Here is a 23,920-nt window from a genome sequence, read left to right on the forward strand (position 1 = left end):
TGGCATTGGGGAAGCATGCATACTTTGAATGCTACAAACATTACATCAAAATACCGTGGCAAACAAATACATAAGACAATAGAGTATGACATGATGTAGGCTATGCAACAAGAAGTACAGTACCTCTTTTTCTTAGTGACAACTAGAAGATCAGTGAACAGGAAGAAATAAAGCGTATGTTTGGAAATCCTTTTTCCAAAGGTCAGTTTATCGTTCTCCTTCCATGTTAGCCTCGTTAGTTCCCCTTTCTTGACGAGCCAACGGGACGCAGATATGAGAGGGATCGCTTTTACTTCTCGGAAGTCTAGCTGCCTCGAGAGGATGAGCATTTCTTCCATGCGTTCCATTTTACGAGCACCTTCGTTGCACTCTGCAACAATCTGAAGAGGAAATGAAGTACAGTGATTTGATACAAGCACAGTTTTAAGGGGAAGAAGGCACAAATATTTGTAACTGATTTCACCAAATTACTTATGATGGTCAAAATCATAGTGTCTGACTTGATGTAAAACAAACGTAACTTTTAAGTATAATAGTGTAAGATGTATGCATAACCATCATCATCATCAAAATATTATTTTTAACTTCAGCTCTTCCCTTTACAAGATTAGACCTTCCTGAGCTACCCTAAAGGCTAATTTCTACCTACCACTTTTTTGCAGTTCCCCGGGGGTTCTCTAAAAGCCTTTGTCCTGGCACTTCAATAATTACTGTTTTCCTAACTAACTGTTTCTCAACTAGTTCACCTGCAATACTCTAGAACTTATACAAATACAAAGACCATAAATCTAACTGGTATCATCATCATTACTGATTTAATTTAAGGTTTTTTCTTTATACGATTAGACAAGTACATTTATAAGTTCATTATATTCTCTGGGTTTTGGACTTCTTGCTTGAAACCCAGTCTAGTTCAAGTTATCACCAATGCCCTTCCTCCATGATCTTCTGAGTCTTTCCAATGATTAGCATCAGTTTTTTTTCCAAATGATCACTTGTCTTCACTTCTTATTAAGTTGCTATACCCCCTTATCTACTAAAGCTCACTCCTATTACTCTGGGTTATTACACTCGACAAAAATGCTTTCACTAACCTTTGTGAGAGTGGCAAGGGCCGACTTGCATTCCTCCCAATCAGGAGTGTCGTGTTTCAGTCGGTGAAATATGGCATCAACTAACAAGGGCAACCTCGTGATCCTCTGCATTGGTAGCATTAGGAACGAGTGCATAGCGAGAGATTGGCAGACAGGCGACGACTCGAGGCGGTTCAACACTTCTAAGAACTTGGGGTTGTTTTCCCTGGAAAGGAACATCAAATACAGAATGGTACAGATAACATGAAAGTGCTAGCATCAATTATTCTAGTTGAATATTATGTACATGCAATAAATAATGTGCAAATTATATACCAAAATAATATGTGACTGGTAACCTAGAAACCATGTTAATGTTATTTTGATATCTATCATATATATACTTTATAGTTATTCATTAAATGTGATTAAAAGCATTACAGTGTTTTAACTTTTAAGGATAGTATGAGGTCTCTGTAACATTTTTGAAACAGTACTTTCTATTAAAATGCAGCATTTCAACTTACTTCAGTTCCTTCAAAATTCTATCTTGGTAGATTTGATTAGAGCAATATTTGACATACACTTGGAAGTGATTGTTGGCATGTTTGAGGATAATGTCACTAATTTTCGAAATCCTCACGGACTCCTGCCACCGTTTTTCTAAATCAGCCAGGAACAGTTCCGAACACCTCTTGACTGTTGACAGATTACATGTATTGATAACTTCCAACAAATCAACGGATACAAAACTGGTAATTTCTAAAAAATATTGTTGGGCAATTTTCAACATAAAGACAAGTCTTATTTAAAAAAAAAGGGAAGTAAATATGGGAAATTATTATAATAAAATTCATGTACAATAAGCTACCATGACACAGTACTATACTTGAAAAAAAAAATTATATGAAAGAATACTTAGACTGAACAATTCATTTTGTACTTTAATTATTGTCTTATTTGGCAGTGGCATAATTCTATTTACACTAGAGTAAAAAACTGTATACATGTACTGTATAGATTCAGTGTATATATCATGGTAGCATCCTAAAGTAATTATTCTACAGCTTGAAGTTGCATCAGACTTGAAACCCAATGAGCTTCAAGACCTAATTTGATGAAGTGTGCCACATTGTTGAAGATTGTAACTTGACTTAGTATTAACTTACATGAGATACTTTATGAAAAAAATAAGAAGTCATTCGTTTAAAATCTTTAGATGAATTATTGATAAAACTACATCACCCTGTACTGTATTTACCTGGAAGAATATCTGAGAATAGAATATGTCTTTCCCTCCTACTTAAAACAGCATCCTCTCCTTCATCTACTGTGAATTCTGGACACTGAACAAAATGCGTGACCAGGACGTTGAGACTTTTCAGGTAGGAGGCTTCGGATGTGATCATCTCAAACATGGCTTCCTGTGTCTTCTTTTCTTGTGTGCTTATCTGACCTGGAAAATTATGAAAGTGATTAATATTCGTACTCTTACAGGTGCGCTAGGTGGTCTAACTATGCCAATCTCAACCCCCAAAACAATGAAAAGAGATATGTCTGTACTATAAAACGGATTTTGACATAAGAAAAATCTATTTTTGGGTGAGATAGCCATGTTGTCCTGATGGAAGTTCCTAAAAGGCAGCTTTCTACTTGAAATATTTCTACAATTGAAATACCAGAGAATTTTACCTAAGAAGTATCACAGAGTTCTGTCCCTTGGAGCGAATATCCCGAGAGATATCGTGTATGAAACAGTGACGTGTTTAAACAAGCCACGGCTATCCTTCCCTGAAAAGAGTTAACCTTGTCTCGAAGGATATGGGATAGGTTTGGATACGTGGGCGAGAGGGCTGTTACAACTCCGATCCCAGTGTGCTGAACACATGTTCGCTGGTTCGCAATTTCAGTAGCAACCATCGCATGATACGAAGCTTCACAGTGAGAATTGGGAGGAGATGAAATGTAACGGGTGGGTCTATCAGGACGACATGGCTCTCTCACCCAAAAATAGATCTTTCCTATGTCAAAATCCGTTTTTTGGGCTCAAGCCATGTCGTCCTGATGGAAATGTACCAGAGAATTAACATTCTCAGTTGTGGCCAGAAGGAGTTTTTAACCCATTTGAGTTCTTAGAACTCCCACTAATCATATAAGGGCAAAGGTTCTATATAAATAGTGTGTCAGAATAGGTGTGTCCACACTTAGACATAGCAGTTGGGATGATAGTCACAGGCTATGAACAGTTTAAGCGAGTTTTGTAAATTGCATAGAAATAAAAGAATTGTCTGCACAGTCCCACTCACTGTGAATAAAATCTTTGTTCAAAGTGATCTATCAGACCACTGTCAGTAAAAAAGAAGGGTTAAAAATGGGGGTGCACTGCTTTTTTATTTGGGTACAGTAGGTCCATATTAAGGGAACGCAAAAAGAATTACAGTATAATCTTTAATTATTTTCAAAAATTCATAAATGTAGCAATAATTGGGGCAACAATATGTACATTGAATATGTGTAGAAAACAGAAGTTTTCAACCCCCTAATTATGTAATAGAGTAACATAATAACATTTCGTATAATAAGAGAAGATTATCACCTTTGACTCTTCACTATATACAGTTTAACATAAACACTGCAAACTGCAAATAAGAATAACATTCCACTTGCATAATGTAGACTGGAAAAGTCCCAATTACACAGTCCATAAGAGTCCATGCACAACACTAAGAAGCTGTTTTAATCACACTACCAGTGGCCATCAAAAAGTGTTCAATCACTTCCATTTGACACAAGTGATGTATGAAAAAACACTCTTGAATATTTCCATCCTGTGTAAGCCTGTAAACCTTCAAAGGACATGTACTATGTACAGTACGGTCCCGAATTATGTGTTCGAATAATGCGATTCCCCATTTATGCGGTTGCTATTTAAAAAGAAAAAAAATCTGTATCTGGAAGCTATTCAGAATCTGGGAGTCAAGCACTACAAAATGTATCACATCTCTTGTCTTTTTAAGTATATTGGTAGCCCTAAATACGGTGCTTGATAATAAATGTTACACTTTAAACGATATTTACCTTACATCTTATCAACATAATTTCATAATAAATAGCCTATTTAAGGAAAAATTCCACATCAACAATGAAATCAACTTAACTATGTGAGTCTAGCTGACAAAATGTAAACAGAATTGTGGTTATGTTCTCGGTAATCTTTATCTTTCTCTAACCTTTCGATAATTTTAATGGTAGTGTTAATGATAGTATATTAAAGCATTATTTTTGTTTAGTACAGTATATATAAAAGCTTTATTTTTCCCTTCGGTGGTTCAAGGTTTTCACACGTAGGCTGGGTTCGTTTATCGGTAGTAAATAGCCTAAACTTCGGTAACGAGTCGGCAATACTTTGTCATTTTAAACAGTATATATATATATATATATATGTATATATATATATATATATATATATATATATATATATATATATATATATATACATACATATATATATACATATATATATATATATATATATATATATATATATATATATATATATATATAGAGAGAGAGAGAGAGAGAGAGAGAGAGAGAGAGAGAGAGAGAGATTGATTTGATGCCAGAAACCTCAAATCAATCTCTCTCTCTCTCTCTCTCTCTCTCTCTCTCTCTCTCTCTCTCTCTCTCTCTCTATCTGTGTGTGTGTGTGTGTGTAAGAAATAAAATCTTAGTTCACATGTGGCAACCTGAGTTGAGGAAGGAAATTAACATGACTATTGTTAGTTGTGGTGATCAATTCCTCCCTTCAGGTGGTACAAGAAACAAATACATGGCACTCGATTACAACAGCTGATCTCTCTCTCTCTCTCTCTCTCTCTCTCTCTCTCTCTCTCTCTCTCTCTCTCTGGAGTTATACAATAATTACATATAGATGAAGAAACCAACATCGGTTTTCTTAAAAAGTGGCAATTAAATATGAAACGAAAAAATTATACCGTGTATACACCCATTTCAATCGTGGCTTAAAATACGGCATCCGATTTCGTCAGCAAACCTCTATTTTTAGGAAACATCATTTTATTCTAGAAAATTACTACTCTTTAAATATATAATTGCGCTTTAAGAAAACATGTAGTTTTGTTTTTTAAATTTCGGGTGTGTTTTAAAAACTGAGTATTGCTGACTTAATTTTGTTTAACTTTTGGCTGTGATTAGAACAGCTGATGTCTAGCTGCCGCTCTCAAGAATATGTGCGTACGAATACAGTAACAAAGTATTGTTTATACCATTTTTTAACTTATCCAAACCATCTATACAGTTAACATTACATAACCACCAATGTGTTATAACCTATCATATTTTTTTGTTTAGTACATTTAAAACTATAATTCTCTCTCTCTCTCTCTCTCTCTCTCTCTCTCTCTAGGCTACCTTTCACTACCTCTCATTTCTTACCCCTCTCTATCTCTCTAACAAATGAAATCTTTGTTGCTTCACAAAGTTTCATTTATATTAAAAATCAATCATGATTCAACTTTAAATGGCATTCGTTTATTTCGAAGTTCTAAGAAAAATTAAGAACAGCAACATTTGTAATAACAAAATCATCATATAATCAATACTTGGTAAGATAGCTGTCGATGCAAAAAGTAACCTATACACAGATGTGTAAATGTGTTCATTTCTTTGTTATGATTAGAGATGAACGTAAACAAAACAATGGCTGTCGTTTTTTTGGCGTGTTTAGGAAATGCGTGATATAAAATCACCTTAATTTTGATAATTTCGGATTTTCAATGATACAACAAAAGCTACTCTATACAGTGGTGGTTTTGTTATTCACCAGTTGTCTTATACAATATAAATTTGTCCGTATTTTAGGTCGTGTTATAACGGAAAATATACATGGTTACATCCATCCTGGTAGTAATTTTAACCTTTTTCAATTTATTAGAACTTTAAAGCATATTAAATGTTTGATTTATTTACAAGAACAATTTAATATTATAAAAAAATACAGTAGAGTACATAGAAAGTATTAGAAATGGGTAGTATACACGTTTGGATAGGCAAGTTGCTGGTTGCCATGGTCCTCATGGAATTATTTCTGTTAGTTGTGTGTTTCGAAATATGCGATTTTCCATTTATGCGGGGTCATTGATCGACCAAATTCTCGCATAATTCGGGACCCTACTGTACTCAAAAAAGTTTAAGGAAGAGGCACTTTCCTAGGGTCATGACCCAATGGCATACTATTGGGGTCAGCCTTTCTGATAAAATAGGTGAGTTTGGACCATAGCTGTTTCAAAGAGAGATTAGATCCTGTTGTTACCCCCTTTAAAAAGTTGTTCACCCTTAAAGGCCCAACTCTTTAACAGGTAGGCTTTAAGGCATTCCACGGGGCACAGAGGACTGTCTTCTTTTAGTGGAACGATCTTCCAGAGCCCTCAACGTTTTGTGGGAAGTTCATTTTTAGCCAGGAATGCAGGGTAAAGATTTACCTACCCCAATTCCGAGAATTCAATGTGGCCATCATCCCTTGAAAGTGCCACAATCTCGCTGACTCTAGCACCAGAAGCCATATCAAGCAAAAAGATTGACTTTTGAGTAAGATCCCCCAGAGAAGAAGTGTCATTATCTATGGAGGAGGCTAAGTGCAAGACTTTATCCAACAACCATGAGATGGCCTTGGGAGGAGCATTTGGTTTCAATTTAGCCCAAGCCTTCGGGATCTTACTGAACAGCTAGCTATTGAGTTCAATATCAAAAGCATAAGCAATAGGTCTAGTTAGTGGTGATTTACGAGGCAATAGTTGTAGAGGCTAAACCTTGTTCGTGTAATGAGATAAAGAATGAAATACCGAAGTCCATAGTAATGGAAGAGGGCTGATGTACTTAAACGAAATTCACCCATTTTTTCCAGGAAGACAAGTATTGCCATTTCATAGTAGCGGACTTGTATTTTTCTATAAAATCAATTCTCTCCTTCGCAACTCCGAACTTTCTTTTAGCCACTATGGCGAGAAAATCATGAGATGAAGCTTTTTCGTTATCCAGGAGGAAGTGAAGACAGTCTTCTCTTGAACATCCTGGGACAGCAATGGGGACGGTAGAGGGATCTGGCGAGGTTTGAGTTGCAGAACAAGAGGGTAACAATTGTTCTTGGGCCAATTCGGAGCCATTAATGCTGCTGTCCCCTTGAAAGTCTGCAATTTGTTCCGGACTTTCATTAGAAAGTTGACCGGTGGAAAGGGATAAATGTGAGACCACTGGTTCCAATCCAGTGACATCGCATCCGTTTCAGTCACTTCCGGATCCAAGTTTAGTGCTACATACCAGGGAAGCTTCTTGTTGAAGCTCGTTGCAAAGAGATCTATTTGCAGTTCTGGGACTTGCTATAGAATGAAACAGAATGATTTTGTGTCTAGAGACCATTCTGTTTCCAGAGGCTTAGATCTTCATTTGGTGTCCGCCGTCACATTGCGAACCCCTTTAAGGTCAACTGCTGAGAGATACCAATTCCTCCGCTTTGCCAAAGTCAGGATAGCTAGAATCCCATGGTTGATCTGAGGAGACCTGGAGCCCTGTCTGTTGATGCAGTGGACGACCGTCCTGCTGTCGATGATTAATTTGATGTGTGATTTTTTCTTTGGGTTCAGTCTCTTCAGTGTTAGAAACACTACCATGGCTTCCAGAATGTTGATATGGAACTTCTGAAATGTGGTTGACCACTGAACCTGTATCTTTTTAGAAGGGGAATGTCCCCCACAACCCTTTTCTGAGGCATCCGTGTGGATTGTCACGGCAGGAGGAGGATAAAGTACTATAGAGGGACGTGAGTCGACAAGATCTTGGCAGTGGACCACGGCTTGAGCTGTTTGCGCAGTAAAGCCTGGGTTTTATGGCGAAGATCTCTCCAATCATTTGATGTCTTTCTTCTCCAGACTCTGTTGGCATCTTTGAATCTTCCTTTTAGGATTGGGTCTGTCACGGCAGCAAACTGCAGTGATCCTAAGACTCTTTCCTGTTGACTTCTGGTGATTACTTTTGATCAAAGTAGGCACCTGACTGAGTTTGCTATTTCCTTTCTCTTGCCTTGTGGTAGAGAAAGGATGTTTGACTTTAGATTCCAGTGAAGCCTAGCAACTGGGATTCTAGAGCTGGAGATAGCCTGGACTTTTTGAGGTTCAAGCCCAGAGACTATATGAATTTAAGGAATTCTTGAGCTGCTAGAATACATTCCGACTTCGTTGCAGCCAAAACTAGCCTGTCGTCTAGGTATACCATCACTTGAAGGCCTTTGTTCCTTAGTTGTTGGACAATGGCCTCGACTAACTTTGTGAAAATCCTTGGAGCTATATTAAGCTCAAAGGGCATAGCTCTGAATACGTAGGCCTTTCTTGGCAGTCTGAAACCAAGGTAGGGGGAGAAGTGCCAATCTATCAGAAGATGCCAATAGACGTTGGTAAGATCTATGAAGACAGTGTAGGACCCCTGGGGTAGTAGGGTCCATATTTGCAAGATCGTTAGCATCTGGAACTTGTCTTTCAGAATGAATTTGTTTAGTGGGGACAAGTCCAGAATAGTTTGAAGAGTTCAAATCTTTCTTTGGCATGCAGAATAGCCGTCCTTGAAAGTTCATAGATTTTGTGCAACAGATGACTCCCTTCCGCAGAAGACCCAGTACATAATCCTTCAAGAATAGGGCTGTGGGTTGGAAGATTATGCTGTGAGCCCAAGGATCGAACTCCCATTGATCCTTGAAAAGATAGTCTTCCTCCTACCGGAAGCTCCTCATTGTTGTTTAGAAGGACCTGCCTCTTTAAACACTTTGCCTCTGCCTCCTTGGCCTTTAGAGTGATGGCCCCTTCCAGACCTTCCTCTGCTACTAGCATTTTTCCCCTGAGCTCTGACCAAGCAAAATGTCGTAGTGGTTCTTTCATTGACAGGGTTGAAGGCATGAGACTGTGTCATATACTGCTGGAGAACCATGTACACAGTCTGGGGGATCTCAGTAACTGAGACAGTCGCGGCAGAAAAGGTTTTCCTGCCTTTAAAGGGTCTCCTAGGCTTCTTGCCCTTAAGTTGAGGTCCTTCTTCATGGGTGAATTTCCTCTTGGAAGACATACTCACTTTTGCATAAGACTTATGCCGCTCTGTCCATTACTTCCTTGACCACCTTCTGAGGAAAGAGATCCTTTCCCCTGATGTTCAAGGGAATCAACCTTTTAGGCTCATGCCTAATAGTAGCTGGGGCTAGGATGTGCTCTCTGGGTGCTCTATTGGCTAAGAAGAAAGCATGCAGATTCCTATGGAAGGTAGCCAGATGAGTCTTTGCAAGGGCCGGGAAGAGATCTGATTTTGAATAGTTCCCAATTAGCATTTCCAAATAGGACTGCTGGTACAAAGAAGCTGATAGCCTCTCTTTGGCTTTGAATTTTGACTTTAATAAAAATTTGGGGATTCTAGGCAACCTTTCATTGAACTGTTCGCCTTCAATGTCCCTAACCAGTTTCCTGACTGTAAAGGTGTGTTGGACATCTTCCCAACTGTCCGAGTCAAAAGGAAGGGCTAGAGAGACAGGTTTGCACTCTTCTAACACTGGCAGTGGTCTAACTAACTTCGATTACTGCCTTCTTCACAGCCTCTAAACTTTTTGAGGTGAAAGGAAAGACAGTATCCTTGGGAGCAATAAAGGTGGCCTGTTTCCTACCAAAGGCCACAAGTTGAGTGTTGGTAAACTCTGCCATCTTTAGCTACCTTACCAATAAGGTTTGAGCCTTGTTGTGGTCCAGGATGATAGCCACTTTGGGGATTGTATCATCCCTTATGGACGCTTCAGAATTCAGCTTTACATAGTAGTAAGGGTGACTATCAATCAAGGGGTAGAATTCTAAACTGGAGACAGGCTTAGATCCCATGCCTTCTCCAATGTGGAGGTACCTCACTCAGAGCCATATGCTCTGCATACCGCCACGAATTCTTCGCTGACCAATATGGAAGGCTTGACACTGATGAAACCTTAGACTTAGGTGCCTGTTGGAAAGCCTCAATCTTTGCCTCTAAGGACGCTTGAGCTCTTTTATGTTCGGCATGGATATTTTCCATGAATGCCTTCATGGATGCCATTAACTCCAAGTGACCAGGGAACAAAGGTGTATTCGGAGTAGGAATAAGGGTAGAGGTGGAGGCAGGGGTGGCAGATACAGGAATAGGGGATTGAGCCAAAAAAGTACACTGGAGTTAGTAGATTCCCAGATAGCAAAGGAACCTTTGGAAAGATGGCAATCAGCATGCTTCCGGAGAGTCTTGTGGCCACAAGGCAACTTGACCCACCTGGTGCAGGTTACCGTAGCACACTCCATGTCTTCAGCAACCTTTAAAGATAGAAAATTTTTAATGAGTTCAAATAGAGTATCGAAAAATTTCGCATAACTTATGTTATACAGGAAAATTTTGTAACCGAAAAATTTTCAAAACAATGGCTAAATTAAAAATTTCTACCTACACAAGCTACGGCTAAAGCTACATTACAGCGAAAGCTCATGCCAAACAGCTCAGAATTCCATAAGAACTAAACAGTGTGGTAGAATAGGGAGAAAGGTTCACATCAGTGGAACGCCATTTCCCCAAAGTCGGTCTATCAGACAACCTAGGGTGGTAAATTCACATACCATCCTGCCTAAGCCAGCAGCAGCTGCACCTGAGGCATCAGCAGCCATGCCTAAAGAGGCAGCTTTTCCTAGCGGTCATGCTCTATGAACTGACCTTTCATTACCCCCTAGGAATGTCGACACAACGTGGCAGTGGCATTGGCAAATCGACAAAAGAGTGGACGATCCTATATGGAAACAGACCACGGGTAAGGGGAAAGGTACAGGTTAATAGAAGGCAGTAGATAAATGAACCTCCCAAAAAACCCAGTTGTTTACATTAAATCATGAGAAAGGGGATTAGCTCTTTAAATAATGAGCCGTTTAATACGGCCAGGATGCCATGAATTCATAAATTCAATGGAAATCCTGACAACTAGGAGGTATCCAATCGACCATCTTTAGAGGAGAATGTGCCTCAGATATGGAGGAGGAAATAGATGCAGATGACTAGCCTAAGGCTGCAGCTAATGAAAAAAGAGAGGGGTACTCCCCAACTTACCCACATCCAAAGCTAGAAGAACTCAAGCCAACAGGACTGGAAGTATGGCCAAATGGTAAGTACTGCAGCCAGAGAGCTTCCGACCAGGCAAAGGAGTCAAGATTCCTACAGCAAGAGATACATAGCTCAGGATGAGGAGCTGAAGTCAGAGACCAGGGAATTGCCAAGGCAACATAGAAGAGAGCACAAGGGGTTCTGGTTTCCTTGCCTAGATAGGGTTAGGCTACAAAAACCTTACTGTGCAGGCAGTTGAGGGATACTCAGAGGTTAGGGATTTCAGACTAGATAAAGGAAATGTAGTTCCATGGACAGTGGAAAATTTATGGCCTAACTAAGAAGGGGAGGGGGCAACTAGACCAGGGAAGGATAGCTGTGGCTTGTTTTACACACGTCCATGTTTCATACACGATATCTCTCGGGATATTCGCTCCAGGGGATAGAACCCTGCGATACTTCTTAGTTAAAATTCTCAAGTATATCACTAGCAGAAATATCCCAAGTAGAAAGCTGCCTTTAAGGAACTTCCATCAGGACGACATAACTCAAGCCCAAAAATCTAAATCTAATATTTGGCTTGATGATGAAAGGGAAGTATCAAAACCTTATCTAGGAAAATCTTATCAACTATTGTACAGGGTAACTAATATGAGCAGACGTACTTAGCAATCCACTTTCAATGACTTCTGGAAGCTCGCACCACAAGGTTCTCCTACCATCAGCAGGAGTAACTAGTTCCATAGCAGTGGGTCGGGTCTGTAGCTTTCCACCAATGGAGTGCTGCCCATCATTTATGACCTGCAAGATACATTATATTTGTGCATGATGAAGACCTACTTGCCTCAATAAACACTGTCACAAGAGTGCTTACACCCGTGCTGGCATGAAATCGGGATACAGTATATGAGGTTTGAATATAGCGTTAATGACTATGCCATGTAGAGAATAAAAGAAGGCATTACTGACATTTGTATCGAACTTTAATGTTTCACTACTAACATCTATTGGTAAAAAGTGTCCAAATTGTTCTTGAAAAATTAAAAATAGGGATCTTTATTGTGAAGCTGATGAAACTTTTCCTGGTCCTTTAAACATGAATACTTACAGAAAAAATTTTCTTCCCACTCAAAACACACTTTTAATTCTCTCCTTGGTTTTGTTTTATGGCTAATACTACTGTGTCTGTGGGTTCTTATGGAACCAGGGCTAACTATTTCTTACCCCTTTTTTCTTACATTATGCTTGGACTAAATAATAGTGGGAGGTTCTCTATCCCATTAGCTACAGTATAAGGAAAATTATTTTGTCGCTCTCACTGATGGATTCTTAAGACTCAGTGATCAATTGTACTAAACGTAATGTTCCTCCTTCTTCTTTTGTACAGCGTAAAAATAAAGCTATTTTATAAATTCGTTTAAACACAAATTACACAAAAAGTGAAACTCAAATTACGGTACATTAGTGTAGTACTGCATAAAGAAGAATTAAAGCAATGTCAACAACGTAACTATAGACTAAAAATTTAGAGAAGATCTCCTGTACTATATACTGTACTGTAAAATCTTGCATTCAAGAAGCATTAGTCGTGAAAAGTTAAATACAGTAAACAATTAAGTCTCTCCATGTAGTCATTAGGAAATTAATAAAAAGAACCTTACTAAAGGCTAAATGAATTCAAAACAAAAGTATTTAACCTACCTATTAATGTAATTAATTTTCTTAATAGACAGTACTATACAGTACTAAATTTTAAGTAGACTAAAGTTACTAATAACGGTTTATTACAAAGAATGTCAAATCTATGAGTGAAAAAAAATGGTAGTTATACAGTATAGTTCAGTATAAGGCATTTTGATTGTAATTTTAAAATGCATCTGTATCATACACACCATAATAGCTTTATTATCTACTGTATATTTCAAGAAACACAAGACACCAGTTACCTCGTAGTCATCCTCTGATGAACAGTCTCCTTGACTCTGGGCAGCCCGTTCAAGGAGTTTGGCTGTATAAAACTGGTAGAGGGGTTCGTCAGCAAAGTGCGAACTTACATACAGCGGTTCCTCTTGGTTCAATGCATCACAGCTAAAGTCTAAGTAACTATTATTATCTCCATCTGGAAGACTAGAGGGCATCTGCACAAGCATGGGTTGGGATAACCGGGAAGGCGGTGGAAGCCTGAAGCGAGGCTGATGGGTGACCGGCGTTCTCCTTGCAGGTAGAGGGGGAGGGGCCGAGGCAATGTCACAGGGACGGATGTACCCTTCACTTGAGCCGTGAGAGGAAGAGCTGACGACCGAAATACGCGTGTGGGGAACATTGTGCATCACAGAACTGGTCACCTCGGGGCTCAAAGCCTTTTCATCACCACTGGAATCCTCTGCCATGCCTCTGCTATTGTTCATGTTAATCGTGGCGTACTTAACACTGTTGACGCGCAAGGTCGTGTAACCACCATCATCAGGGTGCACCAGGACAGGGACTGGAGATGTGTCACTGCTAGAGCCTTCGGAAGTTCTCAAGACACGTCTTCCAGGCGGGGCCGTAGGTCCTGTGGAAAGCAGTTGATTTAGCCGCAAGGCTACGCTGGTCTTGCTGTGCTCATCCACTTCACTGTCTCCAGTAGTTGGTTCATTGTCCTTTTCTGCAATTTGTGAAAAAAATATGAATGCAATGAAAATATATAAATATCATTTTCATGCAGTTATCTTGACGGTTTTATTAAAACTAACTTGAACAAAAGCTCTTAATGAGCATATTTTTCATATTTATAACATCAAGAAATTTCTTCGATGCACAGAACTTAAAATCTGATTATCAAAAATAATTTGATCTTGAATTTGTTGCCAATATATAGGTCTGTCTCCCCCATTACAGTATTAACAAATTCTAATTATATACCTGATATTAAAAAATAATCTTATTAATAAGATTTTTTGTATCCTGATTTTTCAGTTTTATTAATATCTTACCATAAAAAGTATTTCAAGTAAGGTTCACATAAGAAGAACCCGATTACATAGTGACCCTTACAAAATATCTTTGATGAATCATCCTATAATATAGACATTCCACTTAAATTTATATAACTTTTTATTCACTAGGCATAAAAAAAATTTCTATTAATACTCCACAAAAGATAAAAGGATTTAAATGAATAAATAACTGAGAAAATCCGTAATGGTTATTTTCCTCGATATTGCCATTACACTGAAATTCCAAATTCTAAAGTTTCCTGGGATTTAGTCAGTCAGTTATAATTATTTATCTAAAGATGAAAAAATTATCTTTACAGTACAATTTTTGATAAAGTGACAAATCAAAGTTAAATTTATTTAGATAGGCTATCTACCAAAGGTCATTTAAAAACATAACAATAATTGAAAAGCTGAGTTATTAAGCATAATTAAAAAGCAATCTCTATAGGGGTTGTGGTAGCCTATTGAAAACGTCCCTGCCTGAAAACCTGTTAGACAGGAGTTCCAGTCCCTCTAGAGCTTGATAGTTTCTAGTAGTGTCTGGGGGAGCCTATAGGTTTGATTCATCAGCTGAAATTGCCTGGCCCTCCCAGTCATAGTTTGATGGAAAGGGGCCTTGGGCACTGAACATATGTACATATGCTTTAAATTACCTGCTGAGAAGAGTGAGAATTTTCAATATCTAGTAGTGGATACAAAATTATGACCAAAACCCTTTTAATCTCTAACCTTTTGGTGGTGGAGCAGGAGGGGCTGTCCTAGGCCTGACTGGTGCATAGCTGCAACTGGCAGTGCTCTTCCTGTGGTGAATGATGGATGAAGGACGATGCTGCCTTAATGGGACTGTTGTGTCAGAGGAGGAACCGACAGTCGTCATCGAGGCGATGGAAGGAGTATTTGACTTCCTGTACTCTTGCGTGCTTGCACTTGAAAGTACACTCTCGGAATCTGAACGAGCTGTCTGCTGAGACGCGTCTGACATCTCACCGGCATCCTGCCGCTCTGTTTCTATAGTGAGGGTAAGATAGAAGGTCGCAGATTCCTTCTTAGAAGGAGGTCCTACCCCTCCTCCTCCTCCTCGACTGACAACTGTGGTCACAGACCCTGCCATTGACTTCCTTCTGAAGTGGCTCCTAAAAGACCATTTTCTCTTGTTGTCTGCACTGGTAGGAGTCAGAGTAGGTGTCAGATCACAGGCCAAATCTGATGAAAAAATATGAAGTAACATATGAATAATACAGACACTAAGCGGGCACAGTCCAGCATAAGTGTTGGCAGCACAATCAACCAGCCTCCTATTGTAGTAACTGGATCCAGAAATACATTGTCAAGGTCAGTTTCTCTGAATTGTACATTGTATGTAAAACAAAAGGTAACCTCTATGCATCCAACTTACTTTTGACATAAATGTACAGTAGCTAAAACTGAATGCCTTCGGCATAAAATGTTAACCATTGACACAAAACGATCCAATTTAATTTCAGACTTGACTATACAAATTCTTTTTTCACTAGGATATTGCTCACATACTTACTTTCAGTACTCTTCATATCAGACACACTGAACGTGCTCTTCTTCTTGATGCGACTGAGCCCAGTCTTCACTTCGTCCTTAGTCTGGGACCAGTTCCTCCTTAGGCGTCGCATGCCCAGGTTGGCTGCTTCAGCTATTTTTGTAATGCTGCGTTGCTGTTGTTGCTGATTCTGTTGTTGCTGTTCCTGTTGCTGCTGTTGCTGTTGTAAAGGACTCTGCAGCTGCAACTGAAGTTTCTCAGAAGTTGATACTTCCGAACTTAGTGACTCCGCATGGTCCCTGGATGTCTGTGAGCCATCATCATGGAACTGCAAGTAAAAAGATTTATGAGCATATAAATGCACAGTGGTGGATCGTAGCTAAAATTGGTGGAGATGCTGCTTCAGCAAATTTCAAGCCACTGTTTTAGCATTTAGTACAAGGAAACAAACATATAAAAATCAAATTTAAAAATAAATTGAACGAAGGATGATAAACCAACTCTACACTTTATCATATCAAAAAATATAAACATGTTTCTGAGTAATCGCATGTGGAGTAAAAAAGAAACTACCTTCCGCCAGCACACCAAGATCGGCCTAGTGTGAGCCACAGTGCTCTCTCTCTCACTTGAGTGGAACTTCCTAGCTCAGAAATATGAGCATGCACATAACAGACAAACACAAAGTTGCTGAAACTGTGAAGCACAAAGTTCTGTATTATTATTATTATTATTATTATTATTATTATTATTATTATTATTATTACTAGATAAGCTACAACCCTAGTTGGAAAAGCAGGATGCTATAAGTCCAAGGGCTCCAACAGGGAAAAATAGCTCGGTGAAGAAAGGAAATGAGGAAATAAATAAACTATATGAAAAGTCATGAACAATTAAAATGAAATATTTTAAGAACAGTAACAACATTAAAACAGATCTTTCATTCTATAAACTATAAAAAGAGATTTATGTCAGCCTGTACCACATAAAAACATTTGAAGTTCTACTGATTCAACTACCCAATATGAAAAATCATTCCACAACTTAGTCACAGCTGGAATAAAACTAGAATACTGTATAGTATTGAGCCTCATGATGGAGAAGGGCTGACTATTAGAAATTAACTGCATACCTAGTATTATGAACAGGATGGTACTGTGCGGGAAGATCTAAATGTAAAGGATAGTCAGAATTGTGAAAAATCTTAAGCACCATGCATAACGAACTAATTGATCGACGGTGGCAGAGATTAATATCTAGATCAGGAATAAGAAATTTAATAGACCATAATTTCCTGTCCAACAAATTAAGATGAGAATCAGCAGCTGAAGAACAGACAGGAGAACAATACTCGAAACAAGGTAAAATGAAAGAATTAAAACACTTCTTCAGAATAGATTGATCACCAAAAATCTTACAAAGCTTTCTCAATAAGGAATTTTTTATTTTTTTTATTAACAGGGGAATGACTACTAAAATTAAGCTTCAGGAAGGGCTTGGAGTCTCTTGCTTTTCCAACTAGGATTATAGCCTAGTTTTTAATAATAATAATAATAATAATAATAATAATAATAATAATAATAATAATAAAGAAAGAATTAAAGATAAATGACTCATTATATTAATATTATTGATAATATCGAGTGGAGATGGAGGTGCGGCAGTTCTACAGTAACTCAACGCGAGCTGCAACTGGTCTGGAATATACAGTAGATGAAATGAAGAAAATACCCACTGAAATACATTGGAACTGTCAACCACTATCCAGAAACTAGATAACTGGGAAGAAAGCCCATATGCATAAATGTAATAAGACTATAGGGACATGTCTCGAAACAAAAAGGACATACCAAAATATGTCACAACTGAGAGATGCTGCCAGTGAACTGAATGAGTTGGATTGGGTTTATGAATTTGTGCCATAAGGTGTTGATGTGCCATTGGGAGCAAACATTGCAGTTGGCCAATGTGGCTAATAAGGTGGGAAGAAAGGAACCAAGAATGGTAGTATAGTAGAAGACTAAAATGTGGACGCAGCGAGGGAGTTGAAGAAACGCTGCAAGTCGGAGCCAAGGAACTCTTTGAAATATAAAACTATTTCAGAGCTTTGCAACCCTGTGGTACTCTGGAATCGAATCAGAGCATTTATACTTTGGAGCCAATTTAGAAACTCCAACTCCTCAGTACTTTAAAGCCACTTTAAGGCCTCAAATCCCTTCACCCTTTGAAATTATTTCAGAGCCTCTAAGCCCTTCATGGCTTTAAACCAATTCAGAACCGCAAAGCCTTCTTCAGAACCTTAGAGCCCTTCATCATTTGGTGTCATTGCAGAGCCTTTAAGTGGCTCAGGGCATAAAAGCCATTTCAGAGCCTCTAACGCCTTCAGTACTTTGACATTTCAGAGCTGTAAACCCCCACACAGAATGTCACCATTTCAGAGCCTATAAGCCCCTCAGTGTTTTAAAACCACTTCAGAGCTGCAAAACTCCTAGGTGTTTTGAACCCCTCGTGAAGCTTTGAAGGGCAACTCACCTGCGGTCTAAGCCTGGTGTAAGCATCATTCGAATCATCAGATTCGAACGAATCATCCGAATCCTGTTCGTCACACTGGTGGCCGTCCTCTGCCGGATTAATGACCTCGTAAATGGCTTCGTAATGCCCTGTGGCGTTATCCTCGTCGTCTGAATCACCTCCTGGAATAATAATAAGGATTGTTATAACGATAATTATTCCGGGGATCCGAAACAGCTATAAATCATGATTACGTTGAATTGTATCCTTTAACTGCTATTGTTATAAAAGTCTTGCAATATGAAAAGACCTGTGTGAGAAAGGAAAAAAAAACATTAATTCAGATTCTAACATGAATAATTCACCAATAAGACATTAAATGTGAAGAATGGATAAGAAAATATCTGCAATTTCACCATTAATTCCATCATGAATTCAACAACAAAACAAGTAAACAATAGAATTTAAATGCAATGACATACCCAGAATGCACATGCATATGTAGATGGTGATTATCCTTGCATTAAAATTACGCTAATTACCATTAAGCCTTGAACATGCAAGCGTGACATTACAACAGTATATCAATATTTGCATAATGACGCAAACTTACCTGTCTTTAGCACATTGCTTAAAAGCATATAACACCTGAAACTTTGCCTGAAACGTAAACACCTTTTCTGAACACTTGATAACTTAAAAAGACACACATGTATATGTATACTTACACCTTCACTTTATACATAAGTACCTTTAATAAAGACTTCACCATAAAAGTAAAATTTAACGTTTAAACACAATCGAGAGATAACTTACGGATACAGAAATAAACATTAGGATTTACTTGAGACATTAATAGAGTTCCTTGACACTTGAAACATGTATATGAATACTTACACCTTTACTTAATACATAATTACCTTTAATAAAGACTTCACCATAAAAGTGAAAAATAAAGTTTAAACACAATCCAGATACGATTTAAGGATACAGAAATAAACATAAGAATTTGCTTGAGACATTAATACAGTTCCGTGACACTTGAAATATTACATATACTATACACAACAAACATGAAATTTTACAATAGAGGATAATTACCTGGTGTACGCATTTAAATTGCCCTTGTAGACACCAAGCAACAGTCGGGAGATCATAAATGAGGAAGATCTTTTTAAAAGTTATTGCGTCAGTGGCCCCTCGTTCCTTTACAAGGGAGGAGTTTGTACATAAGGGTATGAGATGTCCAACCTTGGTGTTCCCGTATGGATAAGGAAGGGTGGGGTGGGAGGAGGAGAAGAAGAGGGAGTGAGAAAGGAGGGAGAATGAGAAAGGAGGGAGAATGAGAAAGGAGGGAAAATGTGACAGGAGGGAAGGAGACAGAGGGAGAATGAGAAAGGAGGGAAAATGAGAAAGGAGGGAATGAGACAGGAGGGAAAAGGAGAAAGGAGGGAATGAGACAGGAGGGAAAATGAGAAAGGAGGGAATGAGACAGGAGGGAGAGATAAAAGGGAGAATGAGAAAGGAGGGAACAAGACAGGATGGAGAACGAGAAAGAAGGGAGAATAAGAAAGGAGCGGAATGAGAAAGAAGGGAGAGTGCGAGGAAGAAGGAAGAGAGCAAGGAAGAAGAGGGTTGAGAAAATGATACATAAATAAAGAAAATGTAAGGGAAATAGATTGGAGGTAGATAAGACGAGAGGAGAATAGTAGTGATGGAATATTAAGAGGAAGGAAGTAAGGGAGATGTGTAAAATTTAAGATATGGAAAGAATGATGAAGAGGAGATGCAAAGAGATGAGGGAAAAGAGATAGAGGAGTAGTGTGAGGACAAAAGAGAAATGAAGATGTAAAGAAGAAAAAGCCGAAGTAGAATAAAAAAAAAGAGAGGTGGAGAGGAAAAAATGAAAGGTAGAGAAAAAAGAATGAGAGGTAAAAGGGAAATTGGAGAGGTGAAGAGAAAATGCATGGTGGTAGAGAGGAAAAATGAGAAGTAGAGATAAAGAGAAAGGAGAGGTAAAAAGAAAAAAATGGGAAAAGGAGAGATAGAGAAAAAAGGAGAGGAAAAATGAGATAAAGAGAGGAAAAAATGAGAGGTAGAGGAAATAGGAAAGATAAAGAGAAAGGAGAGGTAAAAAGAAAAAGGGGAAAAAGGAGACATAGGGAAAAAATGATAGGAACAAATTAAAAAGATAAGAAAAAAAATGAGAGGTAGAGGAAATAGGAGAGATAAAGTGAAACGAGAGGTAAAAAGGAAAAAGGGGAAAAGGGAGATAAAGAGAAAACAAAGGAAAAAAGAGGTAGAAAGAAAAAGGGGGTGTAGAGAGGAAGAAAGGAGAACTAGAGGAAGAAAAGGAAAAGGAAGGATGCAAGGGAAAAGAATGTTGGAAGAATGGAAGGTTGGTGAAGACAATGCTCAGTAATGCATGACTGGGTAACCAAAGGCATTTGGGGGATGGGGGGGGGGGGGGGCAAATACTGTAAATACTGAGGCGTTATGTAAATGTAACATGGACCTCCTTGTCAGTATTAGAGTTTGGATGGATAACTGTCTGCATTATATTCAACAAATTAGATGATTTAGTCTTTGTCATTACTTTGGTATTCTACTGTACATCCACACTGAAGGTAAAAACTCTCAAAACATCAATTTTTTCATGTACGAAAAATTTATTTACATATGGGATTCTAATACCCAGCTAGATGGTATTCAAAACCACAAAAACAATCACTACCTAAGAAGCACAACACTGAAAAGACACTGTCAAAAGTATGGGGCCTGCAACAAACAAACATAAATAGGGTGAACAAACCTTCCACAAAGAGGCTGATCTCCTGGGCTTCGTTCTCATCTCCCTCATAGAATATGCTCCTTATTTTGGCACTCTCGTAGTAAAGGCTACTGTTCGTACTGGCCCCAGAGAGAAGCGAGGCATTGTAGTAGCCTGGCGAATAGGCCGTATCGTACGTGTTAGGTTCCGAGTGGCCTAACACGATGGTAGATGATGACGTCACATAAACTGTTTAAAATGACCAATCAAAAATGGCAGTCAAAATTAAATCCATGACTGGCAACTTTACTATACTCCGTTTAAAAGGACCAATCAAAATTGTCCGTCAAAATTACATCCTTGGCAACTTCCCCTTATACTTTTTAAAAAGACCAATAATAAATGCTGGTCAAATTTACATCATGGCAACTTTACCTTGACTTTCAAAATGACCAATCATAAAATCCATCAAAATTTCTTTCGCGGCAACTGCACCCTATAATTTTTAATACGACCAATCAAAAATTACTAAAAATGACATGGGAGGCAACTTTACCTTGCAGACTAATTACTGTACTAACTTAAACTGGCAGCATTAAGTCTAGTGTTGTACGAACCATCAAACTACCCAAAGCCTTTTGGATAAATAAAAAGCAACTGTGTCTGGTCTGTCCTACCCACTTCCACCTCCCAATCTGAATGAGTACAGCACATTCATACATACATCAAAAACTTCCATCAAAACTCCCTTACTGGCAATTTTTGTTGTATGAACCGTCTCTAAGTTCAGACTTTTTACTCTTACTGTATCAAACAACTTCCAAAATGTGCCTCGTTCTCCAGAGCTGATAGATTCTGAAATGTCTACCAAAACTATAAGTTTGGCAAAATTTACTTGCAGACCTTTCCCTGAAGCTAACCACTGTGCACCTGAGGATGAAGTAGCCAATACGAAAGCTTTATAAACTCCTTAATTGGCATAATTTACTGATCTTCGTTATGGTGGCATATTGGAAACGTCCTTGCCAGATGATATGCATACTGGGGTTCGAGTTCCATCAAACTCGTTAGTTTCTTTAGTGTATGCAACCTCACCATCCTTGTGAGCTCAGGATAGGGGGTTTGAGGGAGCCTATAGGTCTACCTGCTGAGTCATCAACAGCCATTGCCTGACCCTCCCTGGTCATAGCTTACGTGGAGAGGAGGTTTGGGAGCTGATCACATGTATATATAGCCAGTCTCTAGGGCATTGTCCAGCTAGTAGCTAGGGCAATGTCACTGTCCCTTGTCTCTGCCATTCATGAGCGGATTTAAACCTTCAAACCTTTAACCATAAGAATTCAGGTGTTGCTTCTATTCCTAGAATACTATAGGAATTTGACCACCCCAGCTACTGCACTTTATACTTTGGGTTAATATAAAAATAACATTGTTTTGTGGACACTTTGAGTCGTGGGATAGGAACGAATTTGGACCCATTTCAAGAAAGACCTGAGAAGGGCACTGCGTATTCAGTGGTGGTCGACTGTGGTAGGTCACAGATACCTCATCTCTATAAGATTGGATGAGAACTGAAGGGTTACCAGCATCTGGTATTGACACAGACAAAATTCTCTCTCTCTCTCTCTCTCTCTCTCTCTCTCTCTCTCTCGTCTATTACGGTCGCGGCTGATGGACAGCAATTTCTTAGTTATTTAGTTCAGTTCACCTCGTAATACAAGACAGCACCCTCTCTCTCTCTCTCTCTCTCTCTCTCTCTCTCTCATATATATATATATATATATATACTTATATATATATAAATATATATATATATATATATATATATATTTATATATATATACACATATACATAGATTTCTTTTTACGTGATAAGAAAATGGGTGAAACAAGAGTGAGAACAGTTAGCTAACAAACCATGGTAGGGAATAGTCTGGAAAGTTATGTATAACTCTTCAAAATCTTCTTTATATAAAGGTACATTTTTCATGTTATGGTCTACAAGTTAAATAAACTTAATTTTTTTTTCTTTTTTACTTTTTTGTCGTCTGGTATTCTTGGCCACCAGCGGTTCATTTTTTGATGCTGAAGTTAATCATTGTGTTTTTTCAAATTGAGACAGTTGGAGAGACAATAGATATCTTCTCTTCCTCTTGTTATTTCAAAGTTTTTATAGTTTATATGTGAAGGATCTAATTTATTATTATTATTGTTCTAGAAATATTTTATTTTGATTGTTTATTCTTCTCTTGTAGTTTATTTATTTTCTTGTTTCCTGGCCTATGTTTCCTTGTTGGAGTCCTTGGGCTTCTAACATCTTGCTTTTCCAACTAGGGCTATAGTCTAGCTAATAATAATAATAATAATAATAATAAAAATAGTAATAATAATAATAGTAATAATAATAATAATATCTTGGTAGGAGACCCTCCTTCAAACAGGTGGAGTTGAATACTATGGCTGCATCTGCAGAATTCAATTTCTTGTCCAATTTCTCGATTCTACGGACAATTCTATTTTCAGGGTTGCTACATAATAATAATAATAATAATAATAATAATAATAATAATAATAATAATAATAATAATAATAATAATAATAATAAAAATAGTAATAATAATAATAACACATGATGCTCAGATGCAAAAAAAAAAAAATAAATAAATAAATAAACGGGACGAACCCTGGCATTTAAACAAACATTATAAAATGAGATTACTTCTTAATGCAGATCACCTGGCACTTATTTTGGCGAAGCACGGGCTCTTGCAATCATGCAGCCCGTGGTGAAATCACTTACTGATCAAATATATCAAAACTTCCAACCTATTTTGGGACAGATTGAAACCAAAGAAGAAATTCCACTTTTTCTCTTTTTCACTTAAGGAAGAAACAAAAAAAAAAAAAAAAAAAAGGGAAAGGC

At 38.1% G+C, this 23,920-nt stretch overlaps 1 protein-coding gene across 3 annotated transcripts in view; it reads right to left on the reverse strand.

Annotated features, from left to right (window-relative positions):
* Exn (Ephexin) overlaps positions 1-23,920 on the reverse strand; it is a 222,187-nt gene that overhangs the window by 7,871 nt on the left and 190,396 nt on the right. For all 3 annotated transcript variants that reach the window (XM_068390827.1, XM_068390826.1, XM_068390828.1), the window contains 9 exons: positions 18,249-18,409; positions 15,738-16,044; positions 14,933-15,406; positions 13,169-13,869; positions 11,888-12,023; positions 2,335-2,529; positions 1,601-1,772; positions 1,095-1,299; positions 124-380 (listed from right to left, as the gene is read on the reverse strand). In XM_068390827.1, the coding sequence (XP_068246928.1) occupies positions 124-380; positions 1,095-1,299; positions 1,601-1,772; positions 2,335-2,529; positions 11,888-12,023; positions 13,169-13,869; positions 14,933-15,406; positions 15,738-16,044; positions 18,249-18,409 (2,608 nt within the window). The remainder of the gene's footprint in view (positions 1-123; positions 381-1,094; positions 1,300-1,600; positions 1,773-2,334; positions 2,530-11,887; positions 12,024-13,168; positions 13,870-14,932; positions 15,407-15,737; positions 16,045-18,248; positions 18,410-23,920) is intronic.

Source organism: Palaemon carinicauda, chromosome 17 (assembly GCF_036898095.1).
Source record: "Palaemon carinicauda isolate YSFRI2023 chromosome 17, ASM3689809v2, whole genome shotgun sequence".
Taxonomy (NCBI): domain Eukaryota; kingdom Metazoa; phylum Arthropoda; class Malacostraca; order Decapoda; family Palaemonidae; genus Palaemon; species Palaemon carinicauda.